The sequence below is a fragment of the Pygocentrus nattereri genome, chromosome 9, assembly GCF_015220715.1.
Source record: "Pygocentrus nattereri isolate fPygNat1 chromosome 9, fPygNat1.pri, whole genome shotgun sequence".
In the NCBI taxonomy this organism is placed as follows: domain Eukaryota; kingdom Metazoa; phylum Chordata; class Actinopteri; order Characiformes; family Serrasalmidae; genus Pygocentrus; species Pygocentrus nattereri.
In genome coordinates this window covers 36,752,914-36,774,721 of record NC_051219.1, presented here as the reverse complement: position 1 = coordinate 36,774,721, position 21,808 = coordinate 36,752,914, and the positions used below count along the sequence as shown (strand labels likewise).

Below are 21,808 nucleotides of genomic sequence, written 5' to 3'. Positions count from 1 at the left end.
GCTTGTTGTTGCTGGGGTAAAAAGACCCATGTGACACAGGTTATTATTTTTCACTCAGAATACGCAGCGTGTGTGAGTGTATTAAACATTTATATATGCCTAAGCCATCCGATGGTGCACTGGATAGGTAGAATTGTAATTGTAAAAAGAATTCCCCTCAGGCGTTAGAGGAGGATATCTCCAGATTATGACGTGCAGGCCTACAGTTGGTGGGACTAACACTGAGAGGACAGGGAAAGGTTGGGATTACACCACAACTGGTGAGCAAATAGTCAATGCAGGTTGAGTCTCTCGCCTGCAAGCTGGAATGATATTGCCTGAGTATGAGAATGTCTGAGTGGTGGAATTGTCTGGTAAGATACAACTGAGGAGAACTGCATGATGAGGCGTAACCTCTTTTTTTGAGCGCCTTGGCAGAACACACTTTAAGGTAAGATACATTGATATAATGATCTAACCTGTGACACTTAAAAATGGTTGGTTTTTCCAGGCTAAATGATTCTTTGCATGGTGAAATGGTTCTTTAGATCAACGGAGAATATGTTGTGTCTGGTTCTATACGAAAGCTTTTTGAAAAGGGCCTGTATAGCACCAATAAGGCTTCTGTTATTGGTATGATGTCAAGTTTGTAACAATAGAAGAACCCTTTTTGGTGCTATATAGAACCGTTTCCAAAAAAAAAAGTTATATAAAACCATATACAATATATCATCACTGTCCAATGAAAAACATGCATCTTAATTTTTTGCGATTTTTACTTTTTTGCATCATTCAAGTTCCTTCTCTGTCCTTTGTATTGTGTGAAAGTTTCATGATGATTGGACCAATAGAAATGCTCCAAAATTGCTTAGAATAAAATCTCTTTCCATTGAATTACATTGTAAGGTAAGAGTGTTTTTGCTCTCTCCTGTGAAATTAGTATTTTGGAGATACTTGCTTTTCTTTGGACAGTGACGATATGCTCCATCAATCTGAAGAACCATTTCACCATGCAAAGAACCATTTAAGCATGTGTGGTTCAATATAGAACCACTGCCTTTACTGAGGAACCATTGAAGAATCATGTTTTTAATGGTGTAATATACTAATTGTAGCATTTCTTTGGATGGAGCTTCCCATGTTAAAATACGTTGTTCTTGAAATAAACTGAGCATCATTGGCTGAGCATCACTGGCTTGTGGAATATAGCTCATTCCTGACAATGTTACCATTGCAGGAGTGAAGAAGTTAGTGATGTGGCATAACATAGTCTCTCTTTTTAACTTTGGCCTGCCAGACCAGTGGACATACATCCGTCTACCAATATGAAGGTGAAGTGGACTAAACTAGGCATGGTCTTCTTCTTGCTGCTGTCTCTTGTCATGACTGGCTGTTTCATTTGGCAGTACAGGCTTCCCAAAGCCAAACCAGGTAAGGGAGTAAAAGTTATTGTCCACATCAGAAATAGTTCCATAATATTCATGTTTGTATCTTATTTCGAAAGTCATATTCGCTCTCGGTGGGAAATATGGACTTCGCTTTGCTTGAAGTGGAGCATGACATTTGAAAAAGGTGCTTACACTGCACTTAATGCCTGCAAGTACATTTGTACATTTGGCTTTCTGATCTCCTTATGCTTAATTGATCGTTTGCGGGGGAAGCCTGGGGATTACACAAAGCTTGACATAGTGGCTCACAGATTACTTTGTACTGTAAAGCCTGATTATCACTTTGGGGGAGGGGAGCGCAGAATGAACATAAAAGACTACATTATGATGAGTACCCACCCTAATGTTCCACTCCATTCCACATCCACAGTGCATTATGTAACTGTAAATGTGATAGTAATATTTTATGATAACAGCCTAAAGTAAAAAGTACGACTGAATGTCCTGATTACAGTTCAGCACTGTTGTTCTGTAGATAAAAACAAGGCATTTATATGATTATGATATATGAGTACTGTAAGAAAACTGATATTTTCTGCATTATTGAACTTACAGGACAGCGTAGTGTGTTTAACACATTCAACAGTCAGAGTGAATCACCACACAGCTCTGTGCAAATTGTATTTTATTTAATTTCTAGTCGACACAGAGAACTGGGCAACCATGCAAGACCTGGTAGGCCACCAAAGCTTTTAATATAAACAAAACTAGAATAAAATGTATCTAAAGCGTACATTGTTTAGAGACAACAGATAATGCTCCACTCTTGCTCCAGATCTGAACAAGTCCATGTGTTTCTGTCCATGCTGTTACTATGAGGAGACAACTCAGCGCCATGGATCTGAAAGGATGTGTAGCTGACTTTTGCACAGTCCTGAATAGAAATCTTCGAGCCTTTCATCTTAAATGCCTTGTTTCCTTCACCTCTTGACGTTGCAGATTCCTCTTCTTACAATAAACATCTCTTCATGTTTGTTTCAGAGGCTGAAACGATAATGCAAGAGGTAAAAGAGGAGAAGCTATGCCCGCGTTTCCCAGAGCCTGCACCACTGGAGCACCCCATCCCTGTCCTCATGGAGGCTCTCGAAAAGGTCAGGCCATATTGTTTTAAAACATGACAAAGACATCTCAGCAGATTCACAGTGTGTGGATCAATATCTTCCAGATTAGTCCTTGTTGCCCTGTAGAGTAGGAACGGGATTTATTACAATTCATATAATCTCAGTACAATACTGTAAATAAACACTCTATGCTTGTTCAATGACATTTAAGATTAAGAGACCCTTATTAGTCCCACAATGGGGAAATTTCACCTCCACATTTAACCCATCTGTGAAGTGGGGAGCGGTGGGCAGCCCAATCCGCAGTGCCCGGGGAGCAGTTGGGGGTTAGGTGTCTTGCTCAAGGACACCTCAGTCATGTGCTGTTGGTTCTGGGGATCGAACCGGCGACCTTCCGGTCACAAGGCTGGATCCCTAACCTCCAGCCCATGACTGCCTCATTTGATAAGCATTATGATCAGATTGATATGCAGTAATAAATCTATTCTTATCTAGGTGGATGCTCTGTTGAGGAATAGCATCGACACAACAAGACTGCCAGCGATCTCAGCCATCGTCATATATAATGACTCTGTGCTCTGGAATGGAAACTTTGGTAGAAGAAATGCCAGTGACCCAATGTCTCCTCCACCAAATGAGTACACAGTTTACAGGTATGGGAACTCAGTTAGCTGTCATGTGTGCTTTGCTGTACATCATATGGATTCATATTCTATTGTCATTTGCTAAACCGGTGGTTCCCAACCCTGGTCCTGGAAAATCCATGTCTGACACATTTTTTGTGTTTTCCTGTCCAAACACACCTACTTTAACTCAGAAAGAGGATTAGTTGTATTAGGAGTAGGACAAACACTAAAATGTGCAGGGCAGGGGGTCTAGGACCAAGGACATAAAATACTTGAAGTTCATGACCTTAAACAGTGGCACAGTTTTGATCCAGCTATAGACAAGATCCAGAAACTTCAAGAAATGTCAGGGTTCATCTGTAGTGTATTCATTCTTAAAGATAGATGTGCTTAAAAGAGTTTTTTGGAGTGATATTGTAGAACACTGCTGTCGGAACAAACCCTTATACACTACATTTCCAGAAGTATTCGCTTGTCTGCCTTCACACATGTGAAATTGAGTGAGATCCCATTCTTAATCACAGGATTTAATATAGCATTTTAACTTTTCTGGGAAGGCTTTCCACAAGGTTTGGGAGTGTGTTTATGGGAATTTTTGACCGTTCTTCCAGAAGTGCATTTGTGAGGTCAGACACTGATGTTGGATGAGAATGCCTGGCTTACAGTCTCCGCTCTAATTCATCACAGAGGTGTTCTATCGGGTTGAGGTCAGGACTGTGTGCAGGCCAGTCAAGTTCTTCCACACCAAACTCGCTCATCCATGTCTTTATGGACCTGCTTCCCACAAAGTTGGGAGCATGAAATTGTCCAAAATCTCTTGGTCTGCTGAAGCATTAAGAGTTTCACTGGAACTAAGGCCCCAACTCCTGAAAAACAACCCCACATCATAATTCCCCCTCCAAACCCAGACTCCATCGGATTGCCAGATGGAGAAGCGTCATTCATCACTCCAGAGTCCACGCTAGAGTCCAGTGGCGGTGCTTTACAACACTGCTTTCGATGCTTTGCATTGCGCTTAGTGATGTAAGACTTGGATGCAACTGCTCAGTCATGGAAACCCATTCCATGAAGCTCTCCACACTGTTCTTGAGCTCATCTAAAGGCCACATGAAATTTGGAGGTCTGTAGCAATTGACTCTGCAGAAAGTTGGCGACATCTGTGCGCTATGTGCCTCAGCATCCGCTGACATCGCGCTGTCATTTTACGAGTTGCGGTCGCTCACAATCGCTTCCACTTTGTTATAATACCACTGACAGTTGACTGTGGAATATTTAGTAGAGAGGAAACTTCATGACTGGACTTGTTGTACAGGTGGCATCCTGTCACAGTACCATGCTGGGACTCACTGAGCTCCTGAGAGCGACCCGTTCTTTCACAAATGTGTGTAGAAGCAGTCTGCAGGCCTAGGTGCTTGGTTTTATACACTTGTGACCATGGAAGTGATTTGGAACACCTGAATTCAATTATTTGGATGGGTGAGTGAATACTTTTGGAAATATAGTGCATCTCCATTTTTGTCGGTTTTCAGTTTTTGACAAAATTTGAAAATGCCTGTTGGCATTTAAATTGTGTTTAAATTTTGTAGTGAATGGGCCAAAAGAAATAGCTCAAAATTACCTGGAAAAAACTTGGCTTGCTCTGACAGCAGCGAACAGGCCATTTACAGTTACAGCAAAAGTGTGGGCAACCGTTTTAATGTACATGTATTGTTAAAATAAGGAAAAACATCAAGTAAATCTTCTACAGAATCAAAATCAGAATCAGAATACTTGATCCCGGTGGGAAATTGCAGTTGTTACAGTTGCAACCATTTATTTAAAATAATTAACACTTTAATAATTTAAGACAAAAAAGAGAAATTTGCAATATGTACAAGTTTAAATTCTTACAAATACAGTAAGTGGCAGTAGCTGTGATAATAAATATGATACATACTGTATACAGCAAACACACTTCTGCATTGTAATGGACAATTGTGGTTTGTTTCCTGAATTTAATATTGGGGGGGGGGGGGGGGGGGGGGCCTAATTTGTTTAACAAACATATAGCAATGTTGTGCTGAAAATTACAGCAAAATGCTATAAACTTATGCTTATATTCTCTGTAGAGGATGTTCTAGCTTATTTTCACAAAACAAAATATAACACGGCCAGGAATATTCAGCCTTTCCAACCCATGAACCTCTAAGCAACCTCTATTTTTAAGTACATCACACAAAACGACTGGTATGATTTTAGTTATTTTTGGAGTGTGTGCGATTCCTGTAACACACAGTTTCACACATTTTAACATTCCAGAATTGCCAGTCTGTCGAAGATCTTCCCCACTTTGATGCTGTATAAGCTGTGGGAGGATGGCGACGTGGGATCTCTGGATGACCCTCTGGGGAAGTATGTGAAGAATTTCACCATAAAGAATCCTCTTGGGAAAGAGGGGGATCTGGAGCTGAAGCCTCTCGCAGATAGTCAGGCATCCAGGAGCAGGAGCGAGATGCCGGTCCATGGTCCCTCTGTCACTCTCAGGAGGATGGCCAGTCAGCTGTCAGGTCAGTCCTGAGCTTCCTACACCAGTACTTCTGAATTATGGTCGTGAGGGACCCTAGCATGGCATTGTTTTGTATTCTCTTGCTTTAAAACCCTGAAATTTTGCTGATATTCACTTGATACGTTGGTGCAGGTGTGTTAGAGCAGGAAAAACACTAGTTTGTACACTGAAACATGAAGCATTGAATTCAATGTAATACATTGCATTTACATTATTTAAATGTTTACATCATTTCCACATAAATCACTTATATTATATCAACACCATTATTGGTGTAAGTATGTAGAATGAAGAATAAATGTGTATTGATTTTTTTTTTCAGTGTCAATGATACACAATTAAGTTAATCAAGTTAATTAATGCATTCCTTGTTTAAGTGTAGTATCCGTATGCATCAGAGATTAGGGACACGCTATAATATCAGTCTCATGTTGTTATGGGCAGATAACTGCCTTTAAAAGCTATTGGCATCAGCCAGGTGTTTTGATTTGACTCATTTTTCAAACTGATGCTTGATGACATATTTATTGTACTCTAGAAGAGCTGAATATTTAGTTGAGGTTGGGATACTTTGCTAAAATATGTGCATTTTATTCATTTTCTTGCCTTTTTGACTCTCTACAAACAAGTGTTACATTTCTCTGTAATACTAATCCAAGTGGATCTAGTTTTTCTACATTTCATAAATGTTCATATATCAGTATCGGCAGATATGTACATGAAAAATATCTGATATCAGCATGAGCCCACAGTTCTCATATTGATGAGTCCCTATCAGACACCACCATTCGTTTCTTTCCAGTCCAAAGAGACATTAAGCATGAGTCATTCTTTTGTCAGCATCAAGAAAGAAGCAGAAAACGTCAGTTTAACAGAAAATGATCTATTCAGTGTGTCTACTAGTTTTCTACGTCTCATGAATTAAGTGATCCCAAACACATTCAGCAATGTTGAGGTCTGGGGTGGCCAGTCCAATGTTCTGAGAACACCAGCAGTTCTTTGTTTCACTTCCAAGTCATCTTGTTTTTTGTCTACTTCCTTTTCTCAGTAGCAGCTTATTCACAGCTACAGATCCTTTTAGACTCATAGCACTGAGTTGTATGATGGACAGAAACTTCAGGATTTTTCAGAGGAGCTTGATTTTCTCCCATCTCTTAAAGAGCAAAGCCTTTAGCACTATTTATCTGATGGTGACAGTTGTGGTGGTCAACCAGTGTCTTGCATGTTTGTTAAAAGTCCCATTTTATTTTATACTTGTTTTTCTTCAGAAACATCTCCTGAAAAATAAATAACTTGATTGGAATTCAAATAAATGAAGGGTGGTCTTGAACTTTTACACAGTACTGAATGCCATATACTGACCACAAAATTGTTACCTAACACAGATTTTAGCACTATACACAAAAGAATCGACTGACCTCATTGAATTGATTAGAAAAGTGTGCTGTAGTTACTATAAATGTACAAATGTGAAAGCCGAGGTCTGTAATTAGATTTAGTTTCTAAATGCGGAGTCGCTGCGGTTGCTGTAATCAGCTCTGCCATCTGAAAATACATTACAGAACAGGATCCTCTCAGACTGGTTCAGCATGTGGTTCAAAATTAGCCTGCCAACGTCCTTAACAGACATTCAGCGAGCTTAGTCTGGGCAAGTGCTTACTTGTCATGGTAGCAGTAATGGTACTGACCAGATTGGTGTGAAAATGAAATGACTCCAGGCGATAAATTTAGCAGTTTTATTTTCCAGCTATATTAAATGTTTGGACAGGACAATTCATTGTTAACATACCTGAGTGAAGTTATTGCCAGTACTGCACATTGTCTAAGATAATGTATCACTGACTGCAGGGTTACCCCGGCGGCTCAGAGGGACCACTCTGCTCTGGAACGGCCAAACTCAGGCTGCAGTTGATTTATTACAGGATGATGTTCTTGTGGCAGACCCGGGAACAAAGTAAGTCACTGACTGTGTGACACAGCAGTTCTGTATTGTCTGTGCTTACTGAAAATAAAACAAAGAAATACAGAATTAAAAATAGTTAAATAAGTTTAAATAGTACATACATACATATAACAATCTAAAATAATAAATAAATGAATCACATACGTACATACATACATACATACATGTATATATATATATATATATATATATATATATATATATATATATATATATATATATATATATATATATATATATTTGGTCCAAAAGTCATTTATCCTGTAAAGTTACCAGTTATATATATTTATGTATTAGTCATTCATTTTTTTATTTTGCTACATTTTGTCCTCCATACAATTTATTCATATATTTATTTACTAATTTCTTTTTCATTTGGCATGTTTGGTCCTTCATAGTCTTCAACTTTGGCCATTATAAACAATGAACATGGAATTATAATTAAACATTTGAAAGTACAAGCAACACATGCAGAGTTTCAGGTGGGACCTACCTTCTGGCACAGTTTATTTCCAACCCTAACTGACAGTTACTCACCTGGCTGTAACATTCAGAAGCTCTGGAAAACACTAGATTAGCTGGATCAGATGTGGTAAATTAGGAATGGTATATTTTTTCTGCAAGCTTCGATCTCTAGTACACTAGAGTACGCTTTCGCTGACACAGGCATCCCTTCCTCCTCTCTATCCCCAGATGCCACTACAGTAACCTGGCCTTCTCCCTGCTGGCACATGTTATGGCAGAAAAGGTGACAGGAACCGATTATCAGAGCTGGGTGGCCAAAAATATCCTCCAGCCATTAAGCATGGAGGACACCAGTTTTGACATCACCTCAGACATGGAGCGCCAGATGGCGGTGGGCGTTTACTCGAGTGGACAGCCTGCGCCTCTCTACGACCTCGGCTGGTACCGGCCCTCTGGACAGATGTATTCCACTGCCGCAGACATGGCCAAGCTGGTGATGGTTCTGCTGGGTGCATACAACCGCAGAGTCCTCCGGGACGACACCCTCAAGACCATGCTGACACCTCTCTTCCACTGTGACAGCACCTACTTCGCAAACCAAACGGGCACACCTTGGGAGGTATATGATCAGCTGGAGTACCAGATTATCCGTAAAGATGGAGATCTGGACGGCTATTCGGCCTCTCTCTCTCTTGTGCCACGTCTAAAGCTGGGCTTAGTCATTTTGATGGCTGGGACCAAGCCTGCCAACACGGACCTTGTGACCAAGGCCTATAGTTACCTCATCCCTGCCATGGAGAGTGCCTTCAGAGATGCACCTCGCGTCCTTATCCCTCCTCCTGATCCGGCTCCCTATGTAGGCTATTTTACTTACAGCAATATTACCTTCTATGAGATCAAAGCTGGGTCAGAAGGGGTGCTGTCCATGCAGCAGTTTGGACCAGAGGTGGACGAAATGGTGCCTCTGAAGTACAGGACTTGGAAGTTGAGTTATTTAAAGGACAGGGTGTTCCAGGTGGTGTTTGAGAAGGAGTACCCCTGTCAGCTGAAAGTCAATACTGCATCTGTTTCACTGGAGTCTCAGGACAGACAGCTGTTTAACTTTTACAGCTTTAACAGGAAGGCCCTCACACCGGGATTTGATGCCCCTGGTCTAAACACATACAAAGTGATGCGAATAGCCAACAAACCCATTTTCACCAACTAAGGAAATCAGTGGCTCTTACGTGAAGAAGGACATGGTGCTATCATTGGATTTAAGGACATTTAAGCTAATGATGAAAGGCTCTTTTATTTGTGTGGTAAAACTGACATGAAATGAATGCCTCCCACTAAGAACACACTTCACTGATTTTGATTTTGCTGCATAAACACTTCACCAGGGTGATCGAACTTATCAAATTTACTACCAAACATATCATTAATTTCACAAACCTCAGGTAGAGACACATACTTTCTTAATTGAATGATAACTTACAAGTGCCTTTATAATATAAGGTCCTACACAAACTTAATCAAGTTACATTTGGTTGATTTTCTAAGTGAAATCTCACAAGTACAAATCTCACAGAGAGCACTCCAGCAAAGTGTAACACAGCTACTGCTTTTTTGTGAAATTTAACATATTGGGGGAAAAATAAACAGTAACAAACTTAGCAAATAAATAGAAATTGTGAACCACAAATTTAACTTTATCCTCTGTAGAAAATGTGTTCACCTATTTTCACTTATAAAAATCTACAAAACATAATTTGTCCAGGGGTTTTTGAATTTTTAAATTTGGCTGTATATTGAATCATGACTTCAGCCCTGTCATGTAATTTCGTCAGATTTCCAGGCCTGGGGCATGACTACAGAGTGGCTCATGTTCATATTCTAAATGGCTGTCTATGCATTTTGTCAGAGGTGACATGAAAACAGCTCTGTGCTCTTTAATATGATATGAATGCATGCACATGCATCAAAATAATAAACTATTTTGCTGAAATGTCTCCAAATTGAATCTGATTATCTAGTGTAAATGCTTTAATTCACTACATAAGCTAGTGACACCTGCTTATGTAATGAATAAAGCAAAAAATAAAAATAAGTAAATAAAAAATAAGTCCTTTATGCTAGGCTTTTAAACTGAGATCAGAAATGTTGCATTATCTTCTTGTTTATAGGTAAAATGTTCAAATATAATTTCACATTTTTATAGATACAAGAGGAACTGCAGTAAGCACCTTATAAAGAAAATATCAAGCATTCCTAAAGGCTCCCCCTGTACTACATGAGCAGTACTCAACCTGGGGTAACAACACTTAATTAACCAAGCAGTTTTAAACCAGCAGCTTCACTCTCTTATTAACCAGTGGTTTCAACCCTGGTCCTGCAGGTCAACCCTGCCCTACACATTTTTGTGTTTTCCTGCCCAAATTCACCCATTTCAATTCAGAAAGGGCTCGTTAATTAGCGTATTAATTGGATCAGGTGTGTTGGGAGTGGGGCAAACACTAAAATGTGCTAGGAAACACTGACAAAAACCAGGGGTGTGGAACTCGCCGGATTCCTGCACAGTTTGATGATCATTTGCATACTCAAGCACACCTGATTTAACTCAACAGTTAATTACCAGGTTTGGTTGGTGTGCTAGAGCAAAAACATTACCAAACTGTGCTGGACATGACCCGCAGTTCCCCACCCCTGTAAGAAATACCCTCTTTCACTCATTCATCATCTAAGTCGCTTATCCTCATGGGTCACAAGTGGTGCCTATCCGTGCCCTAATTGGGCATAAGGCAGGAAACACCCTTGACAGGTCACCAGTCCATCATAGTGCAAACACACAGACATACAAAATCACACACACACACACACTCACGTCTAGGGGTAATTTAGTATCTCCAAATGGCCTGCTTGTCTTTGGACTGTGTTAGGAACCTGTAGCACCCGGAGGAAACTCATGTAGACATGGGGAGAACATGCAAACTCATACCCAGCCAGGGAATGTCCAGCCAGGGAATTGAACCCAGGCCTTTTATTAAATATGTTGCCTTTGTATTGTTTTCAAATAAAATATAGGGTTTCAATCACACAGCCTTCTCTTTTTGTTTACATCTTGCATCCCAACTTTTGTGGAAATGGGGTTGTACACACTCGCTCAGAAAATAATGCAACGCATCAAACAAAGTCAGCATTGTACTTCTTGTATATATTCATTGAAAACATGCTAGCACTCAGAAAGCCCTAATTCCACATGCTGAGACATTCAGAAAAAAGATACTATGCAGGTACTGTTTTTAATATCAGTGTAAATGTACCCTTAAAGGTACAGCAATGGTTTTAAGGTCCAACTGTATGTCTTAATTAGGTTATTCCCAGAGAATCTATCAAAAAAAGGCCAATTTCAGTGGATTATCGTACAATTATGTTCCCCAACTAAAGGTACTGAAGATGTACCACCTAAGGGTGGTACACTTAAGGGTACCACCGCAGTGACTTTTTTCTGATAGTGTACAGTGAATAAGTACTCAGGAGCACTCACAGCTGTTCCTCCTTCATTGACTTATTAGGGCTCCTCAGTTGCTTAAGGTTTAGTGAAGTCTTACTAATGTTACCAGGACCCAAGCCTTTTATCCCAGTATCTAGTCCCTTGTACCTCTGTGTCCTGACCTTGGGTGCTTGTATGGATTTATGCTGTACTGATTTGTCTGCTGGTTTCATGAATCTGTCTATGTGCAAAGACAGTGATTCATGGTTAAGTTTAGCTTGGGCTGTTAGAATAATAGAGCAGCTCATCTTCTCCAGAAAATTCATACAGGCTGCTGGTAAGCTGTCCAGTCTTCCAGGAGCAGGTGTGCCTGTCTTTACAGTCATCCTGCTAGTAAATGCAACAGGTTTACCAGTCAATGTAGGGATTTCCTCCTATGACATTCGTTTTGCCTATCTCGTAGAAACACCTCTTCCTGAAAAACAGCCATCATCATGTCTTAATGTACAGTTAGGACTCATAACTGGGGTAGCTCATGGGGTACTGAGCAAAGGAATACTGAAACTAAGACTATTCATTGCTTCACAGCCCTTTTCCAGGTTAAATTTAGCAGTCTAGTAGACAAGGACATCCAGAAGTGGCATGATGACCAGTTGTTTTTCTTGCATGATTTGCACAACCTTTGCCAACATACACTCCTGTCTTGCTTAGTAGCCTTGGTGAAGGTTTCATTCTGGTCACCAAAGGCAAGCAGTTCCTGGTTCATGCACCTTAGTTTTGGTTGTTGGTTTGTTCCAGCTCCTGACACTCTGTTGCCTTCACATCCAACGTACCTCTACCATTCAGTCCTGGTTCCAGCCTGAGGGAAGTCTGAGGTGGAGGCTTTGGCAGCCTGATCCTAGTCCTTCAACCATGCCTGCTTCAGTCCTAGTTGCAGTCCAGTTCAGGTCCCAATAAAGCTGCACCTGGTAGGGTTCAGGGTTCAGTGCTAGGGTTCTTTGCATCTGTTTCCTTTCTCCTCTGCTCTTTATCTGTCTTTAATATCCTACAGATGGTCTTTTTCCTCCTCTGGCAGACTCCATGGTCTCCTGTGCTTCAGCTGCCATCTCAGTGGTACCACACATCAGCTCTGCTGTCCCAGGCTCTGTGGTCGTGTATTCTGGCACAATCCATTGTAAATGTTCTTCCTTTTTAGTCTATTTCCATTTTTCAGTAACAGCTTCTTAACAGCTGCACATCTGTAGCATTAAGTTCTTAGGAGTTCAGGTTCCTCTCTATCTTTTAAAAACTTTCGGAACTCCCAGTTTTGGAAACTCATATGTTTTGCTTACTTTCCTGTGCATTTCCTCGTCCTTATGCAAATCTCACATCTAATCTCATCAGAAATTTCTCCTATAATGAATATCTTAATGGCAGTATTGACGGGAACTCAAATCAATGAAAGGTGGTCTCTGACTGTTGCACAGGACTGTGTGTGGGGAGCCGACCAGAACTCAAATCCGACACCCCATGAATCAGTTATCAAAGTTTAACTCTAGAATGTCCAGTAAACTGCTGAATCACATTGTTTGTCTCTCTCACAGCAAGAAACCAATAGTTTTCATCACTGTTGTAAATCATACTGCAGTTCATTAACTAGGGTGAAGACCATAAAACGAGTATAAGGAAAAGAAAGGAACCTTTAAAAGGAGAGTGAGAAAGTGCAGAGGACATGACGACTTGAAAAGGCACTACAGGCTAAACAAAAGATGAAGATGTTATTGTCCACAATCCTACTGATTCTGGCCTTCAGTCTAAACTCAGAAGCTGTGATTGTTCGAGTAAGTATTTCACATCATGACTGTATTTAATATTATTATGCAATGCAAACCTGCAACATCTTCAAATCAAACAATTACTATACATTTCGAAAGGATGGCTCTTCACGGGTTCCTTAGTAAAGGAAATGGCTCTATTTAGAACCATGATGTCATGTTTAAATGGCTCTCTGCATGGTGAAATGGTTCTTCAGATCGGTGCTGTATATATGTATGTGTATATGTATATGTAAGATTGTGCTGTATGTGGTTCTATATAGAACCTTTATGAAAATGGAGTGTATATTACCAAAAAAGGTTCTTCTACAGTTACAAGCCTGATATCGACTGAAGATGCAAAACAGCGGCTATAGCTGAGCTGCAGAGCAAAGTCTGCGTTTTCACTTATATTATATTTTTAGCCTATACTAGTACATTAGTACATACTTAGGCCTATTTACAGCCAAGGTGGTAAAATGGACATAAAATGTTGTGGCTCCTAAGGTGGTTTGATATGGCTCTTCTTATCATTTGGCTTGCTGACCTCGGGTTTAGGCTATTCTCTCCACCTCTGGACACACAAACATGTAAAACACAAAACCTTGTGACCAGGTGCATAAATGTTAATATTTTACTGCAAATGCTTTTCTTTTTCTTCAGGAAGGACAATTCTCTTTCTCACTAGATTCAGTGAAAAAACTCTGGGCTCTCATGGCTGAAGATATCCCAGCCAACCAGTACAATCGTCTAGCTATAAACAAGGTGACGGCGGTGTGCGAAAGCCCCGTCATTCCTAAAGAGTTTGAGCCTCTGTGCCAATTCCATTGATTGTCTTCCTGATAATAACAAGACATCCTTTTTTCCTGAAAGTATTCCTGTGAATTATTGGACATGATTGATTTCTTGTCATGTTTCCTGCAGCACTTCTTGCCAAGCGTTCTGGTGTTTGTGAGATTTGTGCATACGCTGCCTGTACTGGATGCTGAACACGACTCCCGAGGACACTTTCGGTTGCTGAACAAGTGTTAAAGGGCTTCTGTTGTGCATTTACTTTTTAGTTTAGGTACAACACAGACGTACAGAAATATGATTGCATATTGCAGAAGTGCATCAAGCCACAGGCAGCCTTTGCTAAACGGCTTTTATGTGCATTTGCTATTGTAAATATGCTTTACTCTTTCAAAGCTCTGGTACAACAGCTCTATAGTTTGTGTTATTTCATTGGTCCTAAATGATCCACTGTATATCTGTGTAAAACGTTTTTTTGTCAACACTTTACTCTACTTTTCATAACATACACTTTAAAACGTAATTCATTTGCTTCAAATTATTAAAACTAAACTGAACTTTATTTGATACCAATTTGCTTTATATATATATAAATATAATGTGTGTGTGTGTGTGTGTGTGTGTGTGTGTGTGTGTGTGTGTGTGTGTGTGTGTGTGCGTGTGTGTGTGTGTGTGTGACAGCAAATAAAACATTCTTATGGTGAAAAGTTTGGCTGTTTTGGATTGTTTTGAGGAAGGAAACTCTACTGTTTCCAAACTGCCATCCACAGGCCTTAGATACTCTACTGGTAATCTGAGAGAATTACCAGGTTTGGTAGTGGATCCCAAAGCAAGCCCTGCCCCCTACTCTGCATACATTTGTTATTTCACTACTCCTAGTACATCTGATCCACCATGTAAGAAGTTTATGAGTATAATCCGGTGCGCCAGACAAGGAAATGCACAAAAATGTGCATAATGAGGAGATGCCAGGACTGACATTGGGAACTATGGTAAAAGAATTTACTGTTAGAATTCACTCACTCTCACTCATTCATGTTTAGCAGGCTAAATCTCCAGAAGAGGGCACTATCTACAGGGGTCTATATCATACACGTTTTCTTGTATTTTATTTTTTCCCCTCTGATGTCCACTTTTGGCATTTCTATAGTTTTATGTACCAAAAACAGTGTTTATGCATTTTTACATGATCAGTTACAGCCTCTCTTTAACCCTGTGCTGTCAATGCTCCACCAATATAACTCAATTTCCAAAAAGTTGGGACACTTTGCAAAATTAGGCGGCACGGTGTGTAGCGCTGTCGCCTCACAGCAAGGAGGGCCTGGGTTCGATTCCCCGGCCAGGCGACCGGGGTCCTCTCTGTGTGGAGTTTGCATGTTCTCCCCGTGTCTGCGTGGGGTTCTCCGGTTTCCTCCCACAGTCCAAAGTGTGTAAAATGATCAAATTGTAAGTCGCTCTGGATAAGAGCGTCAGCCAAATGCCGTAAATGTAATGTAAAATGATGACAATGCAAGGATGTGCAAATCATTTAAACTCTATATTTAACTCAAAATTGTATAGAGACAACATATCAAATGTTGAAACTGAGAAATTTTACTGTTTTTTGAAAAATATTTACCCATTTTGAATTTAATGTTAGCAACACATTTCAAAAAAGTGGGGAAGAGGGTGTTTTTACCGCTGTGCTGCAACACCTCTACCTTAAGAACACTCGGTAAGTGTTTGGGAACTGAGCAGGTGAATTGCTGTAGTTTTGAAAGTGGTATGTTTTCCTGTTCTTGCTTGATTAAAGATTTCAGCTGCTCGACAGTTCAGGGTCTCCTTTGTTATATTTTAATGTGCCAAATGTTTTCAATGAGTGACAGGCCTAGACTGTAGGCAGGTCAGTTTAGCACCCAGACTCTAGAACTATGGAGCCATGCTTTTGTAATATGTACAGAATGTGGTTTGACATTGTCTTGGTGGAATAATCAAGGCCTTCCTTTAAAAAGATGATATTGTGATGGCAGCATATGATGCTGCAAAATTTGTATATATTGTTCAACATTAATGGTGCCTTTACAGATGTGCACGTCACCCATGCCATGCACACTACTGCACCCCTACGTCATGAATACTGGACTTTGAATTGTGCACTGATAACAAGCTGGATGGTCTTCAGCCCGGAGGACACAGTGTTCATGATTTTGAAAAAGAATTTCAAATTTTGATTCGTCAGACCAGAGGACACTTTTCCACTTCACATCAGTCCATCTTAAATGAGCTCAGGCCCAGAGACGGCAGCAACGTTTCTGGATCCTGTTTATATATGGTTTCTTCTTTGCATGGTAGTTTTAACTTGCATTTGTGGATGCAGCGACGAACTGTGTTCACACACAAAAGTTTTTCGAAGGGCTTTAAGCTGGTGCAGTGATTTCCACTACAAAACCATGTCTGTTTTTAATGCAGTGCTGCCTGAAAGCCTGAAGATCACAGCAAGCCAACACTGACTCATAGCATTGTCCCTTGCAAACAGAGATTTCTCTGGATTCTCTGAATCTTTTAATGATATTATGTAATGTGGATGATGAAATTCCCAATTTACTTTCTAATTTATGCTATTTTAATCTTACATTGTTGTAGTATTTGCCCATTTAGTCCTTCACAGAGTGGTAAGCCATTCCCCATCTTTACTTCTTAAAGCCTGTTATACCCAGTTGTGTTACTGACCTGTTCCCAATTAACCACCAGTTCTTTTTTTTTTTAGCATTACAAGTTTACTTTTTTATTGCCCCTGTCCCAACTTTTTTGAAACATGCTATTTGCATCAAATTCAAAATAGGAACATAATTTTATTCAAAAACACCACAATTTTTCAGTTCCAACATTTGATATGTGGTCTTTGCATTATTTTCAATTAAATATAGAGACCGGTGGGGGTCTTGTGGGTCCTGAACATTGATGAATGAGGCAAAGAAAGCCTGGCAAGTTATGCATTGTGTACAATCTGTAATTGTAGAGCTACAAAGCGCATATATATGGCAAGTGGACTTGACAAAAATAAGAAGTGAGTGCAAATCCAGAATCCATTGTACTGAAGAAAGAGCACAATGAGTGCAACGTATTTTATAGCTTTGTTTTTTTTAATAGATTTAACAACAAACACATATTCAGCAATAATGCTCATACATTTCTCCATGATTAATTGGCTTGATTTAACTCTATTCAATCTCAATTTCTTATATAATTTATTTTCCAACTGATCTGGATCTGCAATCTGAGCTGCATGTTAATTTATGGCCGCAAGGTGTCACTAGAACATCACCTAATGCTGATGAACTAAACTGACTGACTGAGGCTGTTTTAGACTTGACTGACAGAAGCCTGGAATTTAGTGAACGAGTACTGCACTGCCAGCTTGCGCTGCATCCAGACTGGTTTCGAACGTTTATTAGAAGTGAGAATCCAGAGATTAGTAGGGATTGTACACACCTTAAACACATTGACATATAAACCTCATTTATACAAATGTTGATCTAAAGAGTATCAGTTATATAATAATAAAGGAAACGTGCTGGCAACCACGTTAGTAAAGTTTACTGAATTAAAGTGCAAATTTATTCAGCAAATGTTCCCTAATATGGATATTTTAATGAATGTGGGAGGCAGGGCGTAGGTTTATGTGATGGTATGTAATCCTGCACTGCGTTAGCGTATAAATACGTGTCTTGTTGCACACTATCATTGAAGTTATGATATGAAACTGTACATTATAAAAATTACTGATCTGCCAGATGACTTACTGTTGACGCTCGTTCCTCATTCGCTGGAATTCCGCCGGTCGAACGCTGTCGGAAATATCCGAAGTGAGACGAAGCGTCAGTCCTGTAGGACTGCTGGAGGCGGCCGCAGCGCCATGTTGAACGAAGCCATCCTACTCAGTGGACAGATACTCGTGAAATAGCAGTTGTAAACTCAAGTATTATTAATTTTAGAAAGGGCACGTCGTCAAGATCGCCCTGGCAAGCAGAGGCGAACTGGATCCTCGGAAACCCCGACCGGGGAGGGGGAACAGCCCCCCTACCTTCAGCAATGAAGATAAACCACAATAAGCGCTAGCTAGCTAACGTTAGCTTGCTGCTCCATCAATAAGCTAGCCAGCCTGTTAGCTAGCTAGCTAAAGCTTTCTGTCTAGCTAGCCTTTCCGCCACCGGCAAAACTTGCTTGTACAAGGCCTGATCTTGACGCAACTTGCTTGGCTAGCTGTATTTTATGCGCGTTGTTTTTTTAAACTACTAGTTATAAATAGCTAGTTTATTGATTACTGTAAATATCTAGTTATTAGATTTTTTGGCAATGAGTTTACCGCAGAAAGCGGTGCCGAAGACAGCCGCTGTCGCTGGTGCCGGACCTGGAACCGGGCCGCCCCCCTCGACCCAGCTGCGGGCTCCTCTGGCCACAGTACCGCTGTCGGGCCCCCCGGTAGCCCAACAGCCTCCTCCGGTACCACCAACGCAGTATCCTTCATTGGAAACATATCTCTTGCCCGGTGTTGAAATTCTGTGTGGTTATTTTGGTTCGTTAGCGAGCGCTTTGTGTCCTTTTTTGTTTGTGCGCGGTGCCGGCTGAGCGCAACGTGAGGCGTTTCGATTGTTGTCAGTTGCCAGGAGCCGGTTTAGCTAGCTAACAACCTGAGTTGACCTGTGTATATTGCAGTGCCTTGTACATATTGTACTGTGAGTAAATAATTATTTTAGCCTGGGTGGTAGCTGGGTTGATTATTGTCAAGCTGAGCAGCATTTGTTTTCGGGGAGTCGGTTGTTACTCTTGTACAAAGCCTGTCACAATTCCATGCTAACCTACCGAACACTTTGCCCCGACTACTGAGCTAGCTGCCTGTGTGTGACTTGTAATGCGCCGATATCGGGCATTATTTGCCCGCGTAGTTGGTGTTTATGGCGATTTGTGACGCACATTTGCCTTTATGCCAATATTTTTACATCCCTCATCATTTACTTTATTTGCCGGTAGTTTGCGTCGTTGTGTCAGCGAGCCTGCTAACCTTACACCAATAACAAGCAACAGCGACTTAGACCGGCTGACTTTCTCACCGTTTAGCCAGCTAAGTTAGCTAAGTAGCTAGCTAGCTAGGTGAAGGGACGTGGGTGGGATGTAGAAAAGATTTTGTGGGCCATGTTGTCTCTCTCGATTGACATCCTCAAGTTGCCAAAAGTCACTTGCTGTTCATGTCTTTTGGACGTTTTTTACTAAGCCGCCGCACTCTCCCTTTCGGCGTTTAAACAGCTGTGGTTTAGCTAATGTCTCTCCTCTTCTAATTGAGGGCAATGTTTCACAACCTGTCCTACCGCAGTGCGTGTTGAGGAAACTGGAAACGTGCGTCTCCCAACTGTTTATATGACCGGTGACTTGTGTACAAGCTGTTTATAGATGTTTTTGGGTTGTACACTGTTACACTTGGTGTGTCCGTGCCAGACCACTGGAATCCCTTTTGGGATTCATTGGCCAGTACTGTCCTCATAGATACAGTGCCATCATGTCTGTTCTGCCTCGTTTGACTGATTCTTTTTCTTTTCAGCTGTTAAGATGTTTTATAGGGAAGGTGTTCAGAGGGCTTTTTTTTGAAGTAGATGGGATCTGAATGTGCCACTTATGATGACAGACTCTGACCAGCCACCTATATCATCATGCTTGGCAAATATTTATTGTTGAACCGATATTGCTAGTCTCATTCAAGGATCAGATTTACCTCTCTTGTCTCATTACACCTGTAACGGTTCAAAGTTTGATGATGGAAGGTTTGACCTGTGCTCAGCTGGAGTGTGGAGAGGGTGTCATAGTTTTGTAAAGTCATTCAGAATGGGTTGATGTGAAATATGGTGATCAGACTCATTCATAACAGCAGTGATGGGACATGTGAAGCATTTCATGTGTCTGAAAGCTATATCAGTTGAAGGGATTTTATAAAATGGTGACAAACAGGCTGCATGGTGTGACGTTGTATTAGCATAGTCTTGCTACTCAGTTTTGGTCAAAATGTGTTTTTAAAATCCATGTATGCATCAGCTTTTGTTTTGCATTGCAGCTATTTGCAGGTCTAGGTGGCAGCAGGACATTAGATAGATTAAACAGGATAGGAATCACATTTGTTCGTAGTTTTACTTTTCTCATTAGTCTGACTATGATTCAGGCCTAGTTCTCAGGTGCAGTCTGTTATTGTGTATGACTGGTTGTGTAGAGTGATGCTGTGGGTTGTATTTGTTTGCTTTTTTTCTTTAATGTGTTAAAGTATCAGTGTGCTGAGTTCTGTACCAACCATTAGGGTCATTTAGGGGAAAAGTAGCTTTATTGTTGGTTTTAGTAGTTGAGTCACTTAAGTCTCTGACTGTCAGCCACAGAGGGGAAGGGGATGCCCCAAACATGTTTACTGTTGATGTTTTCTTTCGTTGCATGCTCTCGTTTGCATTGTCTTATGAACAGGTGTGAGAGGGCTTATGCAAGGGCACATGCTGATGCACCAGAAAAATAATTGACTTCCATGGAGGAATTCTCTTGCTGCCTAAGGCGATGCCTCTGATATTTAGCTTTCACTTTGTTCCCTTGACAAAGGCAGTCCTGTTTAGCATTGATGCTCGAGATTGGATTATGCTTTTAATGATAAACGTTGTGTTCACTTCTAGGAACCGTTCCTCTCAAGATGTGTTTTATGAAAATGAGTAGGCTTCTGAAAGTGTGGTTGTATAATGAGTAAAAATTGTATATGGTATTAGATAGTTGGAGCTTCAAAGTTCAGATAATTGTCGTTTTTCATTACAGAATCTGGTCTTTACTCTGCTGAGTGCCTTTTAGAAATTGACACATTTATGTAGTAATTGACCTCCATGGGTTATTTTGAATTAGCTCCTGGGAGACAGAGTGAAACATAAAGGTAAGAGATGTAGTAATCCTTGTCTGCAGTGTTAGAACTGAGCTTAGAGTTATAAATTACACTGTAATGCTAAAAAACCTGTATAGACTTCTTAAGTGTAGTTATTTAAGCAAAAAGCAAACATTACACACCAGCCCTTTAGAGCTGACCTGGGGCAAGTCTGTGCTTCTGATTGTTACCCTGACTTTAGGCACAGCACAAAGGGAAAGTTGAAATCGGTGGCTGCCAGCTGTTGTATTCATCCAGTTGCAGTAAATCCTTCACGTTCTCTGGGTGCAGCCTGAATTTGATTGAAGTATGGCAGTAGCAGAAGGGTCCCTCCACCCTTCTAACAATGACTTTGTTTGTGAAGCGCTCAGGCTTCTGCTGGCCTGGAGATGGGAGAAGCATCTCCAGCTGTAGGGACTCCGCTGCTTTAAGAGCCTGGCTCACGTTTACCCACCACTGCCTTACTGGACATATTCCACCATTCATTCAGCAAGCCAGCCAGCGGTAGGGCTCGTATTTACAGTACAGTGCATCATCTGAACCCGAGGCTGACATAACAGGGGATTATTCTGAAATGAATAATTCAGAGACAAATGTTTTTGTTTGTTTATGCAGTCTAGAGGTCTTAATCTGTAGATGACCATCATAGGTATAGCACAAGTACATGGTGCTTTTTTCCAAGTTGTGGCTCAGAGAGCTGCGGTGTGATTGCCTCAGTTTATACACTAATGGGAACGGGCATGTCTTGACA

At 40.7% G+C, this 21,808-nt stretch overlaps 2 protein-coding genes and 1 long non-coding RNA gene across 19 annotated transcripts in view; 2 read left to right on the top strand and 1 right to left on the bottom strand.

Moving 5' to 3' along the window:
* The first annotated feature begins 271 nt into the window (after nt 1–271).
* Nucleotides 272–9,460, top strand: lactbl1a (lactamase, beta-like 1a). The gene is made up of 7 exons (XM_017709655.2): nt 272–430; nt 1,277–1,410; nt 2,409–2,518; nt 2,984–3,141; nt 5,413–5,660; nt 7,508–7,613; nt 8,316–9,460. Exons 2-7 carry the CDS (start codon nt 1,305–1,307, stop codon nt 9,292–9,294), a joined length of 1,707 nt encoding a protein of 568 aa, XP_017565144.1. The 5' UTR covers nt 272–430; nt 1,277–1,304; the 3' UTR covers nt 9,295–9,460.
* LOC119264071 lies at nt 5,153–18,054 on the bottom strand. Its single transcript, XR_005130751.1, has 3 exons — nt 17,927–18,054; nt 7,449–7,661; nt 5,153–6,936 (listed from the first exon to the last, which is right to left on the bottom strand). It is a non-coding gene; the product is annotated as an uncharacterized LOC119264071 (long non-coding RNA).
* A 13-nt stretch (nt 18,055–18,067) lies between these two features.
* Nucleotides 18,068–21,808, top strand: part of eif4g3b (eukaryotic translation initiation factor 4 gamma, 3b) — a 33,779-nt gene continuing 30,038 nt past the window's right edge. For all 17 annotated transcript variants that reach the window (XM_037541451.1, XM_017709588.2, XM_017709579.2 and 14 more), the window contains exon 1: nt 18,068–18,640. In XM_037541451.1, the coding sequence (XP_037397348.1) occupies nt 18,480–18,640 (161 nt within the window). In that variant the 5' untranslated portion in view covers nt 18,068–18,479. The remainder of the gene's footprint in view (nt 18,641–21,808) is intronic.

Coding starts and splice junctions, on each gene's coding strand:
- lactbl1a (XM_017709655.2), top strand. CDS start 1,305: ATGAAGGTGAAGTGGACTAAACTAGGCATGGTCTTCTTCTTGCTGCTG. Junction 2,519..2,983: donor TCATGGAGGCTCTCGAAAAG/GTCAGGCCATAT, acceptor ATTCTTATCTAG/GTGGATGCTCTGTTGAGGAA. Junction 5,661..7,507: donor GATGGCCAGTCAGCTGTCAG/GTCAGTCCTGAG, acceptor CACTGACTGCAG/GGTTACCCCGGCGGCTCAGA.